The 21,136-nt window shown below is 43.3% G+C and overlaps 1 protein-coding gene across 1 annotated transcript in view; it reads left to right on the top strand.

Annotated features, from left to right (window-relative positions):
- Positions 1 to 1,095: 1,095 nt before the first annotated feature.
- The window catches only part of HSF5 (heat shock transcription factor 5), a 73,244-nt gene continuing 53,203 nt past the window's right edge, over positions 1,096 to 21,136 (top strand). Inside the window, exons 1-3 of the mRNA XM_030536628.1 lie at positions 1,096 to 1,672; positions 6,040 to 6,405; positions 8,777 to 8,874. Coding sequence (XP_030392488.1) covers positions 1,096 to 1,672; positions 6,040 to 6,405; positions 8,777 to 8,874 — 1,041 coding nt within the window. The remainder of the gene's footprint in view (positions 1,673 to 6,039; positions 6,406 to 8,776; positions 8,875 to 21,136) is intronic.

Raw genomic sequence — 21,136 nt, 5'->3', positions numbered from 1 at the left:
CCTGTAAAAAAAGAAATTTTTGAATTGGCATGATTTGTTCTTGACGAATTCACGTTATCTACTGTTTATCACTATTATTCGCTAAGTACTTACCTTTTATTTATTTATTTTTGCTTAATAATTTGTTCCAGTACTTTTCAAGGTCTCAAAGTTAGGCTGAACGGTTTATAAATCTCTGGGTCCTCTTTATTCCCCTTTTTAAAAGCAGGTACTATGTTTGTACCTCTGGGACCTCCCCCATCCTCTATTACTTCTTGAAGATAATCACTAATACCTCCAAGACTGATTCAGCTGTTCCTTAAATATCTCAGGATGGATTTTGTCACGGCATGTTGCATACAATGCATCTAACTATCTAAATAGTCTTTAACCTGTTCTCTCCCCCTTGTTAGTAATTATGTTAAGCGTCTCATCACAATTAACTCTTTCAGCAAATCAGCATTAAACAGTTTAGCCATCTGGGTGGTGGTGTTAGCTCTCTGCCCGCCAGGTAGTGGGCCTACACCTTCCTTCAGCCTTCTCTTGCTCCTAACCTATTTTACCACCTCTTCTTATTGCCTTTTATGTCACCTGCTAGGTGCAACCCAGGCTGTGCCCTGGCCAGAACAGGGTGCTGATACTGCAGCAATTTGGGCCCCAAAGTTGTGGGGGACTGAAAACTCGGGGGCCCTGAGTCCCTGCAGCTCCCAGCCACGCTCCAACCCAGCACACAACCCCACTGCCCGGGCAGGGGATGCCCCAGCAGCCCCCCAAGCCCCACAGCCACCCCCCAGCTCTCCAACTACCGGGTCCCGTCAGCTCTGCCTCGCCAGCAACCCCACCGCCGCTCCCGCTTCCCCCTCACCTGTTCCCGGTGAGCGTGGCGGGGCTCTGGGCGCAGAGCCGGCTCCCCGCGGCCCGGCGCCGCTAGCTGCGGCCGGCACAGGGCGTGGCGCGCTGAGGGCCGGCGGCGGCGGCAGCCGAGGCGCGAGGCCGGCGCGTGCCGAGGGCTGCTGGGCCTCGCGGCCGGCGCTGATTGGCGGCCGCCACGGTTGGCCGCTGAGCTCGCGCGCCGGCGGCGGTTGGGTGTGACGCGGCCCTCGGCCCCTGCCCGCCATGGAGGAGCCTCTGCTGGTCGCCCCCATCAACCCCAACAACTTCCCGGCCAAGCTGTGGCGCCTGGTCAACAGCCCGCGGTTCCGCTCCATCCGCTGGGACACCCGCGGCGAGGGGCTGCTCATCGACCAGCCGCTCTTCGAGGCCGAGCTGCTGGGCGCCGGGCCGGGCCTCGGGGCGGGGCCGGGGGGCGACGGGGGCGCGGCCGCCTCGGCCGAGCTCTTCAAGACCACCAACTTCACCAGCTTCATCCGGCAGCTCAACCTCTACGGCTTCCGCAAGGTGGTGCTGGGCCCGCCGGGCGGCGCCGCGGCCGCGGCCGCTCCCGGGCCCGCGGGCGGCGGCGGCGGCTCCTCCTCCGGGCCCCTGCACCACTTCCACAGCCCGCACTTCCGCCGCGACCGCCCCGACCTGCTTGTCCACCTCAAGAGACTCACCAGCGCCAACAAGGCCAAGCTGGCGGCCGGCCTGGAGGTGACCAGCCGCCCGCCCAACCGCTTCCAGCGGCTGCTCAGCACCTCGCTGCACGGGGACCCGCTCGTGTCGCCGCCGGGGCCCGGCAAGGCCGAGAAGGCCGGTGAGGCTGGGGGTGGGCAGCACCAGGGGCACGTGGCCGCTGCGGGGGGTGCGTGGGGAATGTCAGCTCAGCAACGGGAGCGTGGGGAGGGCCAGCTGGGTCAAGATATTTACACTGGGGCAGTGCAGGGCCCGGTGGTAGCGACGTAGGTTTGGCCTCCCTCATCGCAAGGGTTGTTTAGCCCGCTAGTTAGTCACATGCAGGAAGTTGGGAGAACTTGTGCAAACAGAGGTGATGGCTCTGAGGGAATAGTGAACTGGGCAGTCTGAACGGATTTAGAGTTCTCCAGTGTGTTTCTGTTTCTGTGCTGACAGTAAAAATTATACTTTATCAATTGGTATTTCTGTGTATTCAAACACCTCTCTACAGACTAAAACCCCCATCATATCCGTGAGCATGAGTAGCTTTATGCACGTGAGGTTGGGTTCAGGATGGTTTCTCATGTACATAAAGTTACTCCTATGTATAAAGATCTACAGGATCAGGGAGTAAAATAAGTTTTTATACTGTTATCCCTGCAGAGCTTTCACAGATGGATCTGGATTCTGTTCTTTCTTATGCTGCTTGTGTGTATTGCTTGCTATGTTCCAGGTACACATGTACAACCACTTGTCTTCCATGAGTGGTCTGAATAGTAACTAGGAGTGTGGTGGCCATTTTGTGCTAAGGAACACAGATGCTTAAGTAATAATTCTGCAAAATCTCTTAAGAAGGAGAATTAAAAGCTAAATAATTTTCTTGAGAAGAATGAATGAGTTAGGTGGAGGTTAAATGGAGTATGTATGATTTGAAATCAGTCTGCAAATATGAATCAGAAATCTTATTTTCCTCCGATCTTCTCAAGGGAGTTATTCACTGTCGAAGTGAAGTTTTGAAGAGCTCCGCAACTCTTGCATTTTCCACCCCCCAAAGATGACAGGCAAAGGTGAAAAAAATGGGTGGTTTTGATGTGTAAAGAAGGCTTGAACTTCTTTTGGTTGAAGTTTTTTGTTGTTTGTTTGGTTGGTTAACAATATAAATTGAAAACTTGTTCATCCTGTGTTTTCTGGAAGACTCAATGGACAACTGGAAAACTATTAAGATTACAACACCTTAGATACCTAGGAAGTAGAACTTGAGAAGGGAAGGAACTCCTAAATCAAACTTCTTGTTTAATTTTTGTTTTAACATAAAAGATCTTTGTTAAAGATTTAAAAGATAGAAGGAACCATTGTAATCATCTAATCTGACATCCTCTATAATACATCATAGAATTTCACATCATAATTCCTGTACCAAGCCCATGACTTCTGGGTTGAGTGCTCTTGTCCTTTCAACTAAGGACTGAGAGAGCTCCCACTACAGATCTCTGGTTCTCCAAGAGTACCTCCAGAAAAAACGGGGAAGACAAAGCTGGATAGTCTTGATTTTTTTCCCCTCCTAAGGTAATAAATAAGCAGGATAAATACTACTTGGGTTTTCTTTGTGCTTCATAAAGAAATAATAAAAGGGCACAGACAATCGCTAAAATCCTCCCATTCTTTTCTATCCCTACTGCGAGAATATTTTTTCCAAGCTGTTTTTTCCGAGTCTTATAATTCGGCATGTCTGGGTGGATTTTCATAGGGGCAACAGAAAAAAACAACTTTCTTACCTCAAGGTGTTCCCCCACCTGGACAAATTTAAAGTTCCTAAATTAAAGCCTGGGCATGCTAGAAGCTCTAAACAAAAAAAATTGTGTTGCTTGAATTAAGATTCTTAGTACATTTCCTCCTGTCCTCATTTTTGTAAATGACTGAGAGGAGGTTTTGGAACAAACTGATAAACTAAATAGAAATAAGTCACCAGAACCAGATGGTATTCACCCAAGAGTTGTGAAGGAACCCAGAACTGCAGAACTACTAGCTGTAGTTTGTAACCTAGCATTTAAATCGGTTTCTGTACCAAATGACTGGAGGATAGCTAATGGGACACGAGTTTTTAAAAAGGGCTCCAGAGGTGATCCGAATAATTATAGGCTGGTAAGCCTGACTTCAGTACCAGGCAAACTGGTTGAAACTATAGTAAAGAACAAAATTGTCAGACACATAGCTGAACCTAATTTGTTAGGGAAGAGTCAACATGGTTTTTGTAAAGGGAAATCATGCTTCACCAATCTACTAGAATTCTTTGAAGGGGTCAACAAGCATGTGGACGAGGGAGATTCAGTGGATATAGTGTGTTTAGATTTTCAGAAACCCTTTGACAAGGTACCTTACTTAAGAGCCTTTGGTGAGGGAAGATGTCCTGGGATAACAGGAAAGATCCTCTTATGGATTGGTAACTGGTTAAAAGTTAGGAAACAAAAGGTAGGAATAAATGGTCAGTTCTCAGAATGGAGAGAGAGAAATAGTGGTGTCCCCCAGGGGTCTGGACTGGGCCCAGTCCTATTCAGCATGTTCATAAATGATCTGAAAAAAGGGGTAAACAGTGAGGTGATAAAATTTCCAGATGATACAACACTACTTAAAATAGTTAAGTCCCAGGCAGACTGCGAAGAGCTACAAAAGGATCTCTCAAAACTGGGTGACTGGGCAACAAAATGGCAGATGAAATTCAATGCTGCAAAGTAATGCACGTTGGAAGACATAATCCCAACTATACATATAAAATGATGGGATCTGAATTAGCTGTTACCACTCAAGAAAGAGATCTTGGAGTCATTATGAGTAATTCTCTGAAAACATCCACTCACTGTGCAGCGGCAGTCAAAAAAGCTAACAGAATGTTGGGAATCATTAAAAGGGGATAGATAATAAGACAGAAAATATATTGCCTCTATATAAATCCATGGTACGCCCACATCTTGAATACTGCATGCAGATGTGATCGCCCCATTTCAAAAAAGATATATTGGAATTGGAAAAGATTCAGAAAAGGCAAAAAAATGATTAAGGGTACGGAATGACTGCCATATGAGGAGAGGTTAATAAGACTGGGACTTTTCAGCATGGAAAAGAGACAACTAGGGGGATATGACAGAGTTTTCTAAAATCATGACTGGTGTGGAGAAAGTAAATAAGGAAGTGTTATTTACTCCTGGTAACACACGAACTAGGGGTCACCAAATGAAATTAATCGGCAGCGGTAACAAACAGAAGAATTTTTTTTTTTCACACAACACACAGTCAACCTGTGGAACTCTGTGCGAGAAGATGTTGTGAAGGCCAATACCATAACAGGATTCAAAGAAGGACTGATAAGTTCATGGAAGATAGGTCCATTAATTAATATTAACTGGGATGGACAGGGATGGTGTTCCTAGCCTCTGTTCGCCAGAAGCTTGGAATGGGTGATGGGATGGATCACTTGATGATTACCTGTTCTGTTCATTCCCTCTGGTGCACTTGGCATTGGCCACTGTCAGAAGACAGAATAGACCTTTGGTCTGCCCTGTATGGCTGTTCTTATGTTCTTATGTAACTGTTTTTGTGGAAACTTTCTACAAAAAATTCAGCCTGGGGCAGACTCCCACCATTGAAAATTTCCCCCTAAATGGTTAAATTTAGCAAAGTTTTAAAAAAATGAAAACAAGATTTTGTAGTGGAAAGAGTTGGACAACAGTAGCTGTAGTCTTATTGCTGCCAGCTCTGCCTGTTATAAAACAAGCATCTCCTCTTTTGCAGGTCATGTTTAACATCTATTCCCTGTATCACTATCACCACCTCCTATCTACAGTCTATTCCTTAGATTGGTTAGTAGAGGTTGAGCGATTTGCACCTCTCCCTTTCTACAGTGCTGATTGTGCTTCCAAACCTTACTTCCAGAGAGCAAAAGGCTGGTACCAAGAGTCCTGGGATGTCAGACATGGAAGCAGAGTGTTGTATTATCTAAAGCCCAGTGTTTAGAGTTTATTATTAACTCTTCCATCTTTGGATTTTTCTCTGTTCTTTCCATCAGAAAGTTTGTGATAAAGCAATTAAGGTAAGATTGTCAAAGCCGCCTAGAGGATTTGGACACTCAGTTTCCAATGGCCTCTTTTAGGTGGCTTTGAAAATCTCATCCTAGGAATCTTGTACTCCCTCTTGTCTGACATATTACTTCACGCTTGTCTGCTATACCATATGGCTTACCAAAATTCAGATTCTAAGTAACTTCAGTTTGGTTTGCTGTCTTACTCTGCAAAAAACTACTTTCCAAGTTGTGGGGCTGAGAACTGCCTACTGAATGATTTTTTTTTTTTTTTAACAAGGGATTGAAATGCTGCATTGGCAACATTAAGAGCCAGATATTACTTTGTCTTCATATGGTGAAATACAATGTGTGTGTGAATTGAGTGGTATATTTTATGATCCTTTTATTTATTTCATAACCATGTAATCCTAGTAAACATTTTCTTTTTAATACAGGAGCACTGACAATAGGACAGTTTCATCGGTCTTTTCGGCGAGACAGTTTATCTCCTTACTCCTATGTATCTGCTTCATCCCACAACCACAGCACTTTATCATCGAAAGGTTCAGATCGGACTCCAATCCCTCCCAGAACATGGCAGAACTCCCTTGGGATGCTTCCAGGGCAGATGGAGACTTCCCCAACATTTTCAGACAAAGGGGTTCCATTTCCTGTACTCCAGAGATTTCCAACAGAGGTCACGTACACTCTTCAACCCAGTGCCACGTCTATGCACATACCTCAGGCAATGGCCACATCTTCCCAGAAATATAGCAGCTACACACCTTCAGCGCAATACTCCCAAACCTACTACCCAACAGGTATGATGAGCGTCTGGCATTTGCTTTTCATCAAGATATTTTAAATCAACAAATTATTTTTCTGCAATGCACTTTAATGTGTATCTATATTAAACAAGACTTAGAGTATCAAACCTAAAGGATCTCCTAACAATCCCTGATAGGATATTTCACCCTGCTTGAAAATCTGTGCCACCATTTTTGCATTTTCTCAAATTCTTTCCTGATGAGCCATTCATATTGTAATCTCTGTTTACCTCCATATGGAAAGTGACATCTATCTCTCCATCATTCTTGTAGTACCATAGTTAAGGTTGCATGCATTCCAGTCTATTTTATTTTTGACTTCTTTCTTCTCCCCCACCTCCCCCCAAAAAAAGTATTGCCTCAAAAATTCTATATGTATCTTCAGACCAAAGCAGATGTTTTGTCCAGACAATTTGAAGCAAATTGTCTAAGACCCTTAGATGCCACAGGATTCTTTGCTGCTTTCTAAGACCCTTGTCTGAATTATAGGAAAAGAGAAAATTTCATTTTTGTAAATGTTACAAATAGAGGTATTCCATTTTGGAGCGTAAGTAACTCAGACTTCTAGGTTTTAAGAGTTCCAGTTTCTCGTGCTTTCATAGCCTTTTAGTTGATTGGGGTGCAAAATGCCCAAGCTACTGATCCCTGGTTCAGTTTCTTAAGTGGCTGCTTAAGGAATTGTTTCAGATATTTGAAATTGGTGAGGCACTCAGAGAAATACCGATCTGGGCTTTAATAAAAATCTTTCTAAGTATAATCACAACACAGTTAAGGCATCAAAAGTATAAAAGAACGATCCGCATTATGCATGCTGACAAAACTAATCTGGAACACCTGTGTCAAGTAGGGGATTCCCAGGGTTGGGAAGTGATCCCAGGTTCCAGACACGCACCTCTAAACAAACACCAAACCTTCCTCTTAGGGGAGGACAGAGTTAATCCCTGGATCAAGCACCACAGTAACAATAGAAAAATACTTTTATCTAACCCAGGCAAAGCCAGAAGTAGACTGAGGTCTGGATTTCTAGCAGGATTTATGGAGACTTCCTTGCCCTGATACAACATGTAGCAAATAACCCGCACCCCCACACTTGGCTAGACGCACAGAGACTCTCTGCTCCATGCCAATGCAACTCTCTCTTTCTCCTCCCCACTCGGGTCACTCCAACCTGTCTGTGCACTCTCGTGCTTGTATACATTGTTCAGCTCAGACTGGTATATACAGACTTGCTGTATAGTCCCAGCCGAATTGTCAGCTCCAGGCTGTGCATCTAGAAGAGTTGCAAGCACCAGTGCAGCAGCTGGCTCTCAAGCAGCTCCTCATTCAGACACTGCACCCTGGTGTCTCTCTGCCTAGCTCAGTGCTGCTACTTCTCAGCTCTTTCTTTGTTCTCTCTCTACATCTTCCTGGGCTTGTTTCCTGTCCCGTCCCATCTGTTCATTTGGACCTTCTGGGATGGTCTGAGCCAGTTAATTCTGCGTCCTTGTTCTGGAGTGACACTCTCCTACCGATCAGCTTTGTGATGAGTAGCGGGGAGGGAGGGAAAGGGGCTCTGTTGTCCGCGACGAGGAAAGGAAAAAGGAGCCCATCTTCTCTGGGGTTAGTATTAAGCTTCCCAAAGTCCAACTGTGCCAACTAAGTTGGGAATACACCTTTCCCTTACACCCACATGTGTCTGGGACCATAATTTATTAAGTGTCAGCCCTCTGCCCGTGTTTTGTATTCCAGGGACCAATTTTAGGGTTCTTGCCTCTTGTATGGCCAATGTGCATCAGTGCATTTAACAATGGTTTCAACATGTCAATGTAATTTCAGGTGTACCCGGAAAGTACATAAAATATGCTATTTTAAGCCCAGACAATTGTTATTGTGTCTTATGTGTTTATAACATGATACATATTGCTAAATCTCATGATCTTTGTGTCAGCCACTCATGCTGACTATTCAGGCCTTCTGTTAAATGCCTCAAGTGTATTTCTAAGCCTGTTTTAAGACAGTCCTTTACTTTGTGTACTCCTAATTGCTTAAAAGCTATAATGATTATTCATTTCTGATTTCTTAAGCATCTTAACTTTTCCTAAAGTCCATTGCCCATATGTGATTGACTTCTCAGGAAAGACACCTCAGACATAGACCCAAAGCAATAGATTCTGGATAGGCTAAATACATAGAATAAGCATTATTATTAAGATAATAGAAGTGAATCTTGTATATTTTAAATCCCTGAAGGAGGTAATACTAGATTTCGGGAAGTGAGCTGGCAGTGCCACTATTGAAATGTTTTTGTCAGGGTAGGATGTAGAACTCTTTACAATGAACAGAGGTTCTAGAAATTTGATAACTTTTCTGTTTGGATTCTTTCCAGCTGTGTTACAGTGCTGCCCACCTGCGGCTCACCTAGATCCTCTTAGTGGCTGTGGCAGTCCTACAGCCTCAGCCTATCCACACTGCAGCTATTTCCAGGTGAGTGCACTAAGTTGAAACAAGAGGAAGCCATGTGACCTAACTTCTCTCTAAGGCATGCAGCTGTGCAGCAGGCTATCAAGGGCTGTGCCCCTTCCCCAGTCTGGCTGGAGCTGCCGTGGCTGTGGAGAGGCGCCTCTCCCTCAGCTTGGCCCGGCCCAGCCCAGATGGAGCTGCTGAGGGGTGCTCCTCCCCTGGCCCCAAGCTGCTGTGACAGAGGGCTGGGGCACCTCTGAGAGGGCACCCCCAGCCAGAGCCCTTGCCCCCAAGCCCGGAGCCCCGTCCTGCACCCTGAACCCCTCAACTCCAGCCCCACCCAGAGCCCTCACCTCCTCTATACCCCTACCCTCTGTCCTAGCCCTGAGCCCCCTCCCACATCCTGGCCCCATCATCCCCCTCTGCACTCCCAACCAGAGCCCTCATCCCCCTGCACCTCTGCTCTGAGCTCCCTCCCACACTCTGAACCCCTTGGCCCCCACTGCCACTGCACATCACCTCCATATTGGTGCACGTAACAAAATTCATTCCGCACATGGACATACAAAAATTATAGGGAACACTGCATGTGACCATGGAGTACACTACTATGAACTCTTGGGGAAAGGGATGTAGAATTGAAAGAGGATGACTTTGAGAATACATAAGATTAACTTGACTGTAAAAATACCTGCAAGGATAGCTGTATATAAATGTGTGGTTTTTGTAACTCTCTGAGTAGTCCTCGGGTAAACACCATGTCAGGGGTTCCACTCTGTGGAGCTACCTGCTCTGAGGCAACCACAATGAAGAAGTCAGCTATGTTTTCTTTTATAAAGTTTCTATTTGTCTTTGTTAATGAACCTCAGTATTTCAGATTTCAATATTAATGTTGATAAATCTGGAGTATTAGCAGTCCTCCAGGGATTTCCTAGGTTGGACAAGGAGTTTTTCATAACACTGTGAAATCTCTCTAGTCTGCATACCAAGTAAGTTTCTGATTTGCATTTCTGCAACTTTATCTCATGCTTAGCAAAATCAAAGATGACTTATCAAGTTGGCTTCTTCTCTCTGAGTAACCAAATTAAAATGTCAATATTACCTAAAATACTATATTTACTGAAAATGCACCATCTGATTCTAACGAAGAGGGAAGTGTCTGACTTGGAGGGCCTGTGCTTACTGGAAAGGTCTAAAATGGAAGGAGACCTTGTACTTTTTCGTATGAGACTAGTGAAGTGAGTTGTACTGAGAAAGTATATGCCTCTGTGTTCTGAAAAGGGGTTGGCTTCTCCAGATCTGATTATCTGGTTGTCTTTTTTGCCATATACACAATGCCCCATATATATCAATTCTAATCCTCTAGTCAAGGGCCTTTATATGGTCTTCATGGGTGGCATATGAACCGCTGGCTTGGGGAGGCTAGCCCCAGCCCTGCCCCTTCTGCGCCCCCCACCGAAGCCCCCCAGTGCACCTGCTGGCCCCCGCCCCAGGCTAGTGCTCCTAGCACTGGAGCACCCCTCCCCCACCCCCCAAGCGCTGGGTGAGCAGCGCGGCCACAGCCTCGGAGCACCAGGAGAGCAGGTGGAGCACCGGAAGGGTGGCGAAGCCGCGCCGAACAGAAGTGTGCGGGGGGTGGCTAGAGGTGGAGCATGGGCGGGGTTACACTTGGCTGTTTGGGGAGGCACAGCCTCCCCCAGCCTATAATACCCACCACCCATGATAGTCTTACAGAAATTTATGTAAATTTAAGGCCAAATTGTGGTCTGATTAATGTAGTGGTGGAGGAGTATTAAGAAGCACTGGTTAATCACATCATGGGTAGCAATGTAGAAGTAGGCCTGGTCTATACTATGAGGTTAGGTCAAATTTAGCTGCGTTAGCTAACCAACCCCGTTCTGCCGACCTAAAGATCTCTTAAAGTCAACTGCTGTACTCCTCCCTGACAACGGAAATAGTGCTAAAATTGACCTTCCTGGGTTGAATTTGGGGTAGTGAAGACGCAGCGCTGTGCAATTTGATGGTATTGGCCTCTGGGAGCTATCCCAGAGTGCTCCAATATGACAGCTCTGGACAGCACTTTCAACTCTGATGCACTAGCCAGATCCATAGGAAAAGCACCGGAAACTTTTGAATTTCATTTCCTGTTTGGACAGCGTGGCGAACTCAGCAGAACAGGAAAAGTCTCTCTTTTGTTCTCAGAAATATATCTTCTGTGAAGTCTACTCTCCCTTTTTTTCCCCTGCAGCTGCAAATGTTTCTGTACTCTCTGAAGTCAAAAAAACTGCACTCGCGATGACATGTTTTCAGAGCTCATGCAATCCTCCCGCACTGATAGGGCACAGCTGAATTCATGGAGGCATTCGGTGGCAGAGGCCAGGAAAGCAAAAAGTGAGCGTGATTGTAACACACAGGAGGAGATGCTGAGGCAAATGGGGGAGCAAACGGACATGATGTGGCATCTGGAGGAGCTGCAGGAAAGGCAACTAGACTACAGACCCCCGCTGCAGCCATTGTATAACCACCTGCTCTCCTCACCAAATTCCATATCCTCCTCACTCAGACGCCCAAGAACGTGGGCGGGGGGGGGCCTCCGGGCATCCTGCCACTCAACTCCAGGGGTTGGCCCAAGCAACAGAAAGCTGTCATTCAAACAGCTTTGATTTGTCGTGTGGCTGCAATAAGCAATGTGGCCCTGTCCTTCCCTCCTCCCCAACCCCACCCCGTTATGAAACTCTTTGTACTCTCGGGCTTCCTTTTACTAGTCAGTCTTGCCAGTGATCTCAACTTTTTTTAAATGAATGAATGAATGGATTCAGAACAACAGGGACTTTATTTCCTGTGCCAGCTGTGGTCGAATGGAGGGGGGGGGGAAACCTATAATGGCAGCAGGCCGTAAAAGAGACCCAGTTTGGGAATATTATAATGAAGTTCCTCTAACTGTGAGTAAGACAGGCATGCATGCAAAATGCAAACAGTGCAACAAAGAAATGCAAGGTCTGGTAGCCTGAATGAAACATCATGAGAAGTGTTCCTTCTCAGGAGGAAGCTGCGTTGAAGATGATGAGAGGAACATGTCTGAACATGCAGAATCTTCAGGTTGGTAAACTTTTTTGTTTTTTATTTCATACTTTCTTAAGACTGCCTGTCTTCCTTCTGGACTATTTTTTGTTCAAACATGAGAATTCAAGAATATAGTTGTTACTCTATGGCACTATCATTTTAGATGCAGTTGTGAAAATTAATATCTGAAATAGGCTGATCTTCCTTTTACAGTTTCACCTTTAAAGTAGTACTGAGTGTCAATGAATGCAATGAGTAATACTAAATGAGCAATATGGTAATAATAATTAAATAACTGCATTGATTTATTTTGTTCAGGAGAATCCATCCTCAACATACAAGATTCTGAAGACTATCCACCTTCAAGATCACCATCATTTTCTATAGTTTCAGAGTGATCTGCCAATGATAGTGTTTGTCACATCATGTATGTCACATAGCCACAGTATATCACCTGTAGCAAAAAGAAAAACAAATCTCCATCATCCAGAAACAACCATAGATAAGTTTGTGCTAAGAACCAGCAGATTAAAAAAGAGATAACTGATGAAAAAAATTGCCCAGTTTGTTTATGCAACAAACTCCTTTCTGTATGATTGAGAACCCACACTTCATTGACATAGTTCAGTCATTAAGACCAGGATACAGTCCACCGAACAGAGCAGATGTCACAGGCAAATTGCTGGATAAAGTGTATGAAAGAGAAATTGAGCAGTGTGCAAAAGGTCTAGAGGGTGAAATTGTTAACCTGAGTCTTGATGGGTGGAGCAATGTCCACGGTGATCCTGTTGTATGTGCTTGTGTGACAATAGAAGAAGGGAATGTCTTCCTTACAGAAACAACTGATGCATCAGGAAATGCACACACAACAGAATACTTACAAGAAGTAGCAGTAAAAGCTGTAACAAGCTGAAAAAAAATTCAAATGTATAATATGCAGCTTGGTCATATACAATGCTGCAAATTTAGAAGAGTCCCAAGCTAATAACATATAGTTGCAATACTCATTTGAGGCACCTCCTAGCCAAAGACTTCAGTGTTCCAGAAATAAAGGCCAATGTTGTTGAAATTGCAAAATACTTCCGTAGCAACCACTTTGCAGCAACTGCTCTGAAAAAAGTGGGAGGAACCAAGCTAACTCTCCCACAAGATGTGCAATGGAACTCATTGAACACTATATCAAGAACTGGCCTAATCTAATGAGAGTTTGTGAACAAAATTGTGAAAAAATAGATGGCCCTGTCACAGCCAAAGTTCTCAACATTGGGCTTAAGAGAAATGTTGAACACATGCTGAGTACCCTAAAGCCTATTTCTATAACCTTGAACAAAATGCAGGGAAATAGCTGTTTTATTGCTGATGCTGTTGAAATTTGGAAGGAACTGAGTGAGATCTTAAAAAGAGATGTATGCAATGACAGAGTAAAATTACAACCATTAAAAAAAATGAATGGGACAAGCACTGTCTCCAGGTGATTTTCTTGCAAATATTTTCAATATTCAGTACCAAGATCAAACCTTAATTGCTGAAGAAGAGTTGGCTATGACATGGACATCCAGCAATCATCCCTCCATAATGCCAATCATAACAAACTTCAGAGCTGAGGGTGAACCTTTCAAGAAATATGTTTGCTACTGAAGTTTTAAAGCAAACTCTTGGATTCAGAAACTGTTGAAGTGATAATCTCACTTTTAACAGCAGTAGCTGCTTCTGCCAGTGTATTTTCTTCCTTTGGACTAATTTATTAAGAAATTGAGAAATCATTTGGGACCTGAAAAAGCAGGAAAGCTTGTTTTTCTTTTCCAGGTTATGAACAAACAGGAAAATGTAGGTGAAGACAACTGATTTAGCTGCAGAAGCCAATATTTTAAGTTTCTTATGTTGACCTGGCTGACATAATCAATTTAATTTTTGTTTTTTTAAAAAGAATATTTCATTTAACTATTTTAGTTTAAAACAATTTTAACAAAAACAAACATGATTTAAAAAAAACTTGAATGTTTTTAAATTTAAAAAATTCATATGCTTGTTTTGTTAAAATATTGTTTCCTTTTGAAGAAAAAAATCCAGAATACATAACTTTGTTGTTTTAGTTAAATAAAACATTTTAAATGTGTGCCTGTCTGATGTTCTCCTCCTAATACAGCATGGCAAGAAAATCCTCCAAATATTAATGATTAACCTGTTGAATTGGAGATAATTCACCTCCCAATGACTTCATAAATATCTGCTTCAGTTACCTTTGGTAAATGAAATAACCAATCATTCATTCATTTTCTGATATAGCTATAAAACTAATTTGAAAAGTTTTCAAAATAAATCACTTTAAAAACGTATAGTGTGTGTAGCTTCTAAAAATGAAACCTACATCTATCTCTGAGTTGGGAAGAATATGTATTAAGGTTATAACCACCAACAAGAATATACTTTTATGTAGAAATCCGTGATTAAATCAAGTCTTCCTGACTAGTGATTTAAATCATGATTAAATCAATTTAATTTAAATCAAATCCACCCTGAAAAGATTACAAGGATTCTTTATAATGGATACTGTTATGCACCCTGAATATAGGAGTTACTACCAGCTACTGCTAATGTTTATGTACACATGGTGGTAGTATAGCTGTGGGGGCCAGGTTTTCCAAAGGTATTCAGGTGCCTACTGGGATTTTTGAAAAGTGATTAAGCAGGTTATGCACTTCACCCGTTTAGGTGTTTTTAAAAATCCCACTAGGCACCTATCTGCATCTTTAGGTGCCTAAATACTTTGAAATCTGGCTTTTAGTGCCTAGTGACAGATAGAATTCTGATTGCCTGCACATCTCCATTCCAAAAGGCCTGTTTTCAATTTCTTACAACTTTGTCTGACTTACTTAGAAAATTTCAGCCTGAAAAGTTTTTCTCTACCTGGAGGAGAATATTCCTGTGGCATTTAAGCAAAAACAGTTTTAATGGTTCTTGGTTTTTATTTCCTTCTCTAGAAGGAAGTGAATGACAAAAATTGTTGGTTGTATAATTTTTTTTCCTTAAAAAACAAACAAACAAAAAACTTCTATGAGATGGTAGAGAAAGTAGAAACTTGAAATTTGGTACAGTGGTAGTCCATAGATTGGATATATGCCTTTCAGTGGTCTAGTGGAAAATCTCTGATTTGGCTGAATAGAAGGACCTGTTTGACACAGACACACACAGTTAAGTTTTTTAAAAATAATAATAAGGATCTTTTTAATAATGATATCCTAATATTCTGTTCACATTTTGTGTATAATGATGCTATGTGGAATTTTGTATCTCCTATCTGTGCTCAAGTACCCCTGTTTCCAAAAACTCACAGAATGTGATGAGGACAGCTTCAATCCTCAAGGTTTGACATTGTTCGTCCAACATTTCCTGTCCTGCATATCACTTGTGCAAGACAATACTTTTTTTTTCTGAGGTTATATTATGCCTGGAATGCTGGATCAAGTTTCTCTCATTTTGTGTGTTAGAAGTCTTTCTTTTTCAATAATATAAGAACCTATGCTCTCCTTTGTATTTTTCCACTGATGCTGAACAAGTGTTGTAAAAGTCTTCAAAAGACCAAGAACAATGACTGGTGCTTGAAAAATACATCTGACACCTCCAGCTAGACCTATGGTTACTGAATCTTTGGGCCATTCTAAAATTTAAAAGAGAGAAGCTATTTCATCCCATATGATCACTTTGGCTTTAGGGCAGATAGAGAGTAAGAGAACCTTAGCTTACCCATTGTTGGTCAAGCCCAAGTTGTAAGTATGGTGCATTCTTTCCAGAGCAAGACCTTGGAGTTCACTGACCACAAGGATTCAAAGATCTGAGATCTTGGTTTTACAGCTTTTCAGAGTGGACCTTTACAGTTCCGGAGGGGAAAAGGGTGATAAGAATAAGTAGGAAGTCTGTAGGTCCAGGTTACATATGGTCAGTTGTCAATTTTTATATTAGTGAGGATGGCATCTAGTACTTGAACTAAACCAAGATACTCTAAAATAGCTTTACAAATATTAAATTTTGTTAGGGGGGGAAATCTCAAAAATCCTTTGAAGGCAATGTGGACCCCTATTAGAAAAATGTACAAAATGAAAATAACATAACTCTATTGTAAATACTTTAAAAAAAATATAATAACATGGGTCAGGATGATGATATCCTTGACTGCTAGGATCATTTTCACCATTGTGATACTTTTTCCTAGGATTACATTTTTACTGCAAACACTTCTAAAATAAATCCTTATCTAATTACTATTTATGATCTTACAATTTATTTGGGGGCAAACAAAATTCCTAGGTTTAATGTAATAAAAGATATGGCTTTGGATTCTTTGACCATGGGATGTTGTTCCGGGAAGGAGGATTGCTAGGAAGAGATGTGAGTCACCTAACGAAGAGAGGGAAGAGCATCTTAGCGGGCAAGCTGGCTAACCTAGTGAGGAGGGCTTTAAACTAGTTTCGCCAGGGTATGGTGACCTAAGCCAAGCAGAAAGTGAGATACCGGGAGGAAACACAAAGACGAGGGTACAAGATGGGAAGCCTCCTGATTGATACTGAGGAAATAGGGCAATTGGCTAGTTATCTTAGGTGCATGTACACAAATGCAAGAAGCCTGGGAAACAAGCAGGAAGGACTGGAGTCTTGGCACAATCAAGAAACTATGATGTGATTGGAATAACAGAAACTTTATCGAGCAGTTCACATGACTGGAGCACTGTCGTGGATAGATATAAACTGTTCAGGAAGGACAGGTATGGGAGGAAAGGTGGAAGAGTTGCACTGTATATAAGAGAGCGGTATGATTGCTCAGAGCTCCAATATGAAACTGGAGAAAAGCCTGTTGAGAATCTTTGGGTTAAGTTCAGAGGAGAAAACAACAAGGGTGATGTGGTGGTGGTCGTGTGGTATAGACCACTGGATCAGAATGATGAGGTAGACGAGGCTTTCTTTGGACAACAAAGTGAAGTTTCCAGATCACAGGCCCTGGTTCTAATGAGGGACTTCAATCACCCTGACATAGGCTGGGAGAGCAATACAGCAGTGCACAGACAATCCAGGAAGTTTTTGGAGAGTGCTGGGGACAACTTCCTGGTACAGGTTCTGGAGGAACCAGCTAGGGGCTGTGCTCCCCTTGACCTGCTGCTTACAAACAGGGAAGAATTGGCAGGGGAAGTAGAAGTGGGTGGCAACCTAGGCAGCAGTGACCATGAGATGGTTGAGTTCAGGATCCAGACAAAAGGAAGAATGGAGAGTAGCGAAATATGGACCCTGGATTTCAGAAAAGCAGACTTTGACTCCCTTAGGGAACTGATGGACAGGACACACTAGGAGGCTAATATGAGGGGGAAAGGCGTCCAGGAGAGCTGATGTATTTTAAAGAAGCCTTACTAAGGGTGCAGGACCAAATATCCCAAAGTGCAGAGAGAATAGCAAATATGGCAGGTGACCAGTTTGGCTTAACAGAGAAATCTTCAGTGATCTTAAACTCAAAAAGGAATCTTACAAGAAGTGGAAATGTGGACAGATGACTAGGGAGGAGTATCAAAATATTGCTCGAGCATGCAGGGTTGTAATCAGGAAGGCCAACACACAATTGGAGTTGCAGCTAGCAAGAGATGTGAAGGGTAACAAGAAGGGTTTCTACAGGTATGTTAGCAACAAGAAGGTGGTCAGGGAAAGTGTGGGGCCCTTACTGAATGGGGGAGGCAACCTAGTGATAGATGATGTGGAAAAAGCTGAAGTACTCAATTTTTTTTTTGCCTCGATCTTCACAGACAAGGTCAACTCCCAGACTGCTGTACTGGGCAACACAGTATGGGGAGGAGGTGAACAGCCTTCAGTGGTGACAGAACAGGTTAAGGACTATTTAGAAAAGCTGGATGTGCACAAGTCCAGGGGTCCAGATCTAATGTATCCAAGGGTGCTGAGGGAATTGGCTGATGTGATTGCAAAGCCATAGGCCATTATCTCTGAAAAATCATGGCCATCAGGGGAGGTCCCAGATGATTGTAAAAAGGCAAATATAGTGCCCATATTTTAAAAAAGGAAGAAAGAGAACCTGGGAAACTACAGCCTCACTTCAGTCCTCGACAAAATCATGGAGCAAGTCCTCAAGGAATCCATTTTGAAGCACTTGGAGGAGCGGACAGTGATCAGGAACAGTCAGCATGGTTTCACCAAGCGCAAGTCATGCCTGACCAACCTGATTGCCTTCTCTGATGCGATAACTGGCTCCATGGATATGGGGAAAGCGGTGGATGTGGTATATTTTGACTTCAGCAAAGCTTTTGATATGGTCTCCCACAGTATTCTTTCCAGCAAGTTAAAGTAGTATGGATTGGATGAATGGACTATAAGGTGGATAGAAAGCTGGCTAGATTGTCAGGCTCAATGGATAGTGATCAATGGCTCGATGTCTAGTTGGCAGCCGTTATCAAGTGGAGTGCCCGAGGGATTGGTCCTGTGGCCAGTTTTGTTCAACATCTTTATTAATGATTTGGATGATGGGATGGATTGCACCATCAGCAAGTTCACAGATTACACGAAGCTGGCGGGAGAGGTAGATCGCTGGAGGGTAGGGATAGGGTCCAGAGTGACTTAGACAAATTAGAGGATTGGGCCAAAAGAAATCTGCTGAGGTTCAACAAGGACAAGTTCAGAGTCCTTGTCATAAACAGATTGCTAAGGGTTAATGTTCTTTTACCTGTAAAGGGTTAACACAGGGAACAACACCTGACCAGAGGACCAATCAGGAAACAAGACTTTTTCAAATCTGGGTGGAGGGAAGTTTTGGGTGTGAGTCCTTTGTTCTTGGTCTGTTCTCTTTCTCGGCTCGGAGAGTGACCACAGGAATCTCCAGGCTTTCTAATCTTCTGTTTCCAAGTTGTAAGTACAAGGATAGCAAGACAATAGGTTTATATTGTTGGGTTTTTTTGTATTTACATGTGTGTAGTTGCTGGAGTGTATTCTTTTTGGATAAGGCTGTTTATTCATTTTTTCTTTTAAGCAATTGACCCTGTATATTGTCACCTTGATACAGAGACCCTTTTATGTCCTTTTTCATTCTTTTTATATAAAGCTTTCTTTTTAAGACCTGTTTGAGTGTTTTTCACTGGTTAAGGCTAAGAAACGAAGGGAGGGGGAAAATCTCTTTGTGTTAAATTTAGTAAGGCTGACTTTGCATACCCTTTGGGTGAGGGGGGAGAGAGATTAGATCTCTTGGTACTTGTGTTTCAAGGACTTGAAGCAGGGAGTATCCTAGGGTCCCCAGGGTGGGGAAATCTGGGAGGAGATAAAGAGGGTGGAATCCCTTTGTTTAGATTCACAGAGCTTGAATCTGTATATCTCTCCAGGAACCCAGGGAGGGAACACCTGGAGGGGAGGAGGGGGAAGGGAAATGGTTTATTCCCCTTTGTTGTGAGACTCAAGGAATCTGAGTCTTGGGGTTCCCCAGGGAAGGTTTTGGGGAGACCAGAGTGAGCCAGACACTGGAATCTTCTGGCTGGTGGCAGCGATATCAGATCGAAGCTGGTAATTAAGCTTTGGAGGTCTCATGCTAGCTTCTCATGTTCTGAACTCTAAGGTTCAGATCTGAGTAGGAGAGTTATGACAGTCCTGGACTTAGGAAGGAAGAATCCCACTACAGGCTGGAGACCGACTGGCTAAGCAGCAGTTCTGCAGACAAGGACCTGGGGATTACAGTGGACAAGAAGCTGGATATGTCAGCAATGCGTCCTTGTTGTCAAGAAGGCTAATGGCATTTTGGGCTGCATTAGTAGGAGCATTGCCAGCAGATTGAGGGAAGTGATTATTCTCCTCTATTTGGCACTGGCAAGGCCATCCCTGGAGTATTGCATCCCGTTTTGGTCCCCCCATTGAAGAAGGGAGAAATTGGAGAGTCCAACAGAGCAAAGAAAATGATCAGGGGGCTGGGGCACATGACTTACAAGAAGAGACTGAGGGAACTGGGGTTATTTAGTCTGCCAAAGAGAAGAGTGAGGGGGGATTTGATAGCAGCCTTCAACTACCTGAAAGGGGGTTCCAAAGAGGATGGAGCTATGCTGTTCTCTATGGTGGCAGATGACAGAACGAGCAATGGTCTCAAGTTGCAGTGGGGGAGGTCTAGATTAGATATTAGGAAAAACTTTCACTAGGAGGGTTGTGAAGCATTCGAATGGGTTACCTAGGGAGGTGGTGGAATCTCCTTCCTTAAAGTTTTTTAGGCCCGGCTTGCCAAAGCCCTGGCTGGGATGATTTAGTTGGGGTTGGTCCTGCTTCGAGCAGGGGGTTGGAGTAGATGACCTCCTGAGGTCTCTTCCCACCCTAATATTCTATGATATACTATAGGCCAGTACTGGACAGAGGATTAGCAGCCCCAGATATTGGGAGGTGGAGGGAATATTGGACATCACAATTATGGCCTCAAGTATCAGGGGTAGCCATGTTAGTCTGAATCCACAAAAACAACAAGGAGTTCAGTGGCACCTAAAAATCTGTTAGTTTTTAAGGTGCCACAGGACTCCTTGTTACAATTATGGTCTTCATTCTATGATGTTATGAAGTTTTCTCTCCCCTTTAGTGACAATAATTTTCTTCTCAAATTATCTTGCTTAAATTTCTTTTCCCTTACTTAGAGAGAGAGAGCGAGCATGCCAGCCCTCCCCCTTCACTAACCAAAATGTGATGCTGTCCAGACTTCTCTCCAGGCAGAGATACAAGTGGGGCAAAAGTGGACCTGCAAAGTGAAAGGCAGGTGTTTAAGGAGAAGTAACTGGTAGACCTGAGACACTACTAAGAACTTGATGAGATCTCAGGTTTGGCTGATAAAGATTATAGTGTTTATGTAATAGACTAAGAGTAAGGCATTTTGCTTGGTACTGCAGGAGAAGAGAGATGCAAAATTAATATGACACGCATTAAATGGATTAAAAACTGGCTAACTAATAGGTCTCAAAATGTAATTTTAAATTGGGAATCATATTTGAACAGATGTGTCTCTAGTGCGATCCTGTAGGGATCAATTCTTGGCCCTATGCAATTTAACATTTTATTAATGATCTGGAAGAAAACAAAAAATCAACAGTTACAAAGTTTGCAGATGACACAAATTAGGGGAGTAGTAAACAATGAAGAGGAAAGATCACTGATTCATAGCTCTCTAGATTGCTTGAACCCAATTTACCAAGCAAACACTGTACATTTTTATATGGTTAAGT

This window comes from Gopherus evgoodei, chromosome 17 (genome assembly GCF_007399415.2).
Source record: "Gopherus evgoodei ecotype Sinaloan lineage chromosome 17, rGopEvg1_v1.p, whole genome shotgun sequence".
Lineage (NCBI taxonomy): Eukaryota > Metazoa > Chordata > Testudines > Testudinidae > Gopherus > Gopherus evgoodei.
The sequence above is the reverse complement of the archived record's forward strand: the minus strand, read 5'-3'. Positions and strand labels throughout refer to the sequence as shown.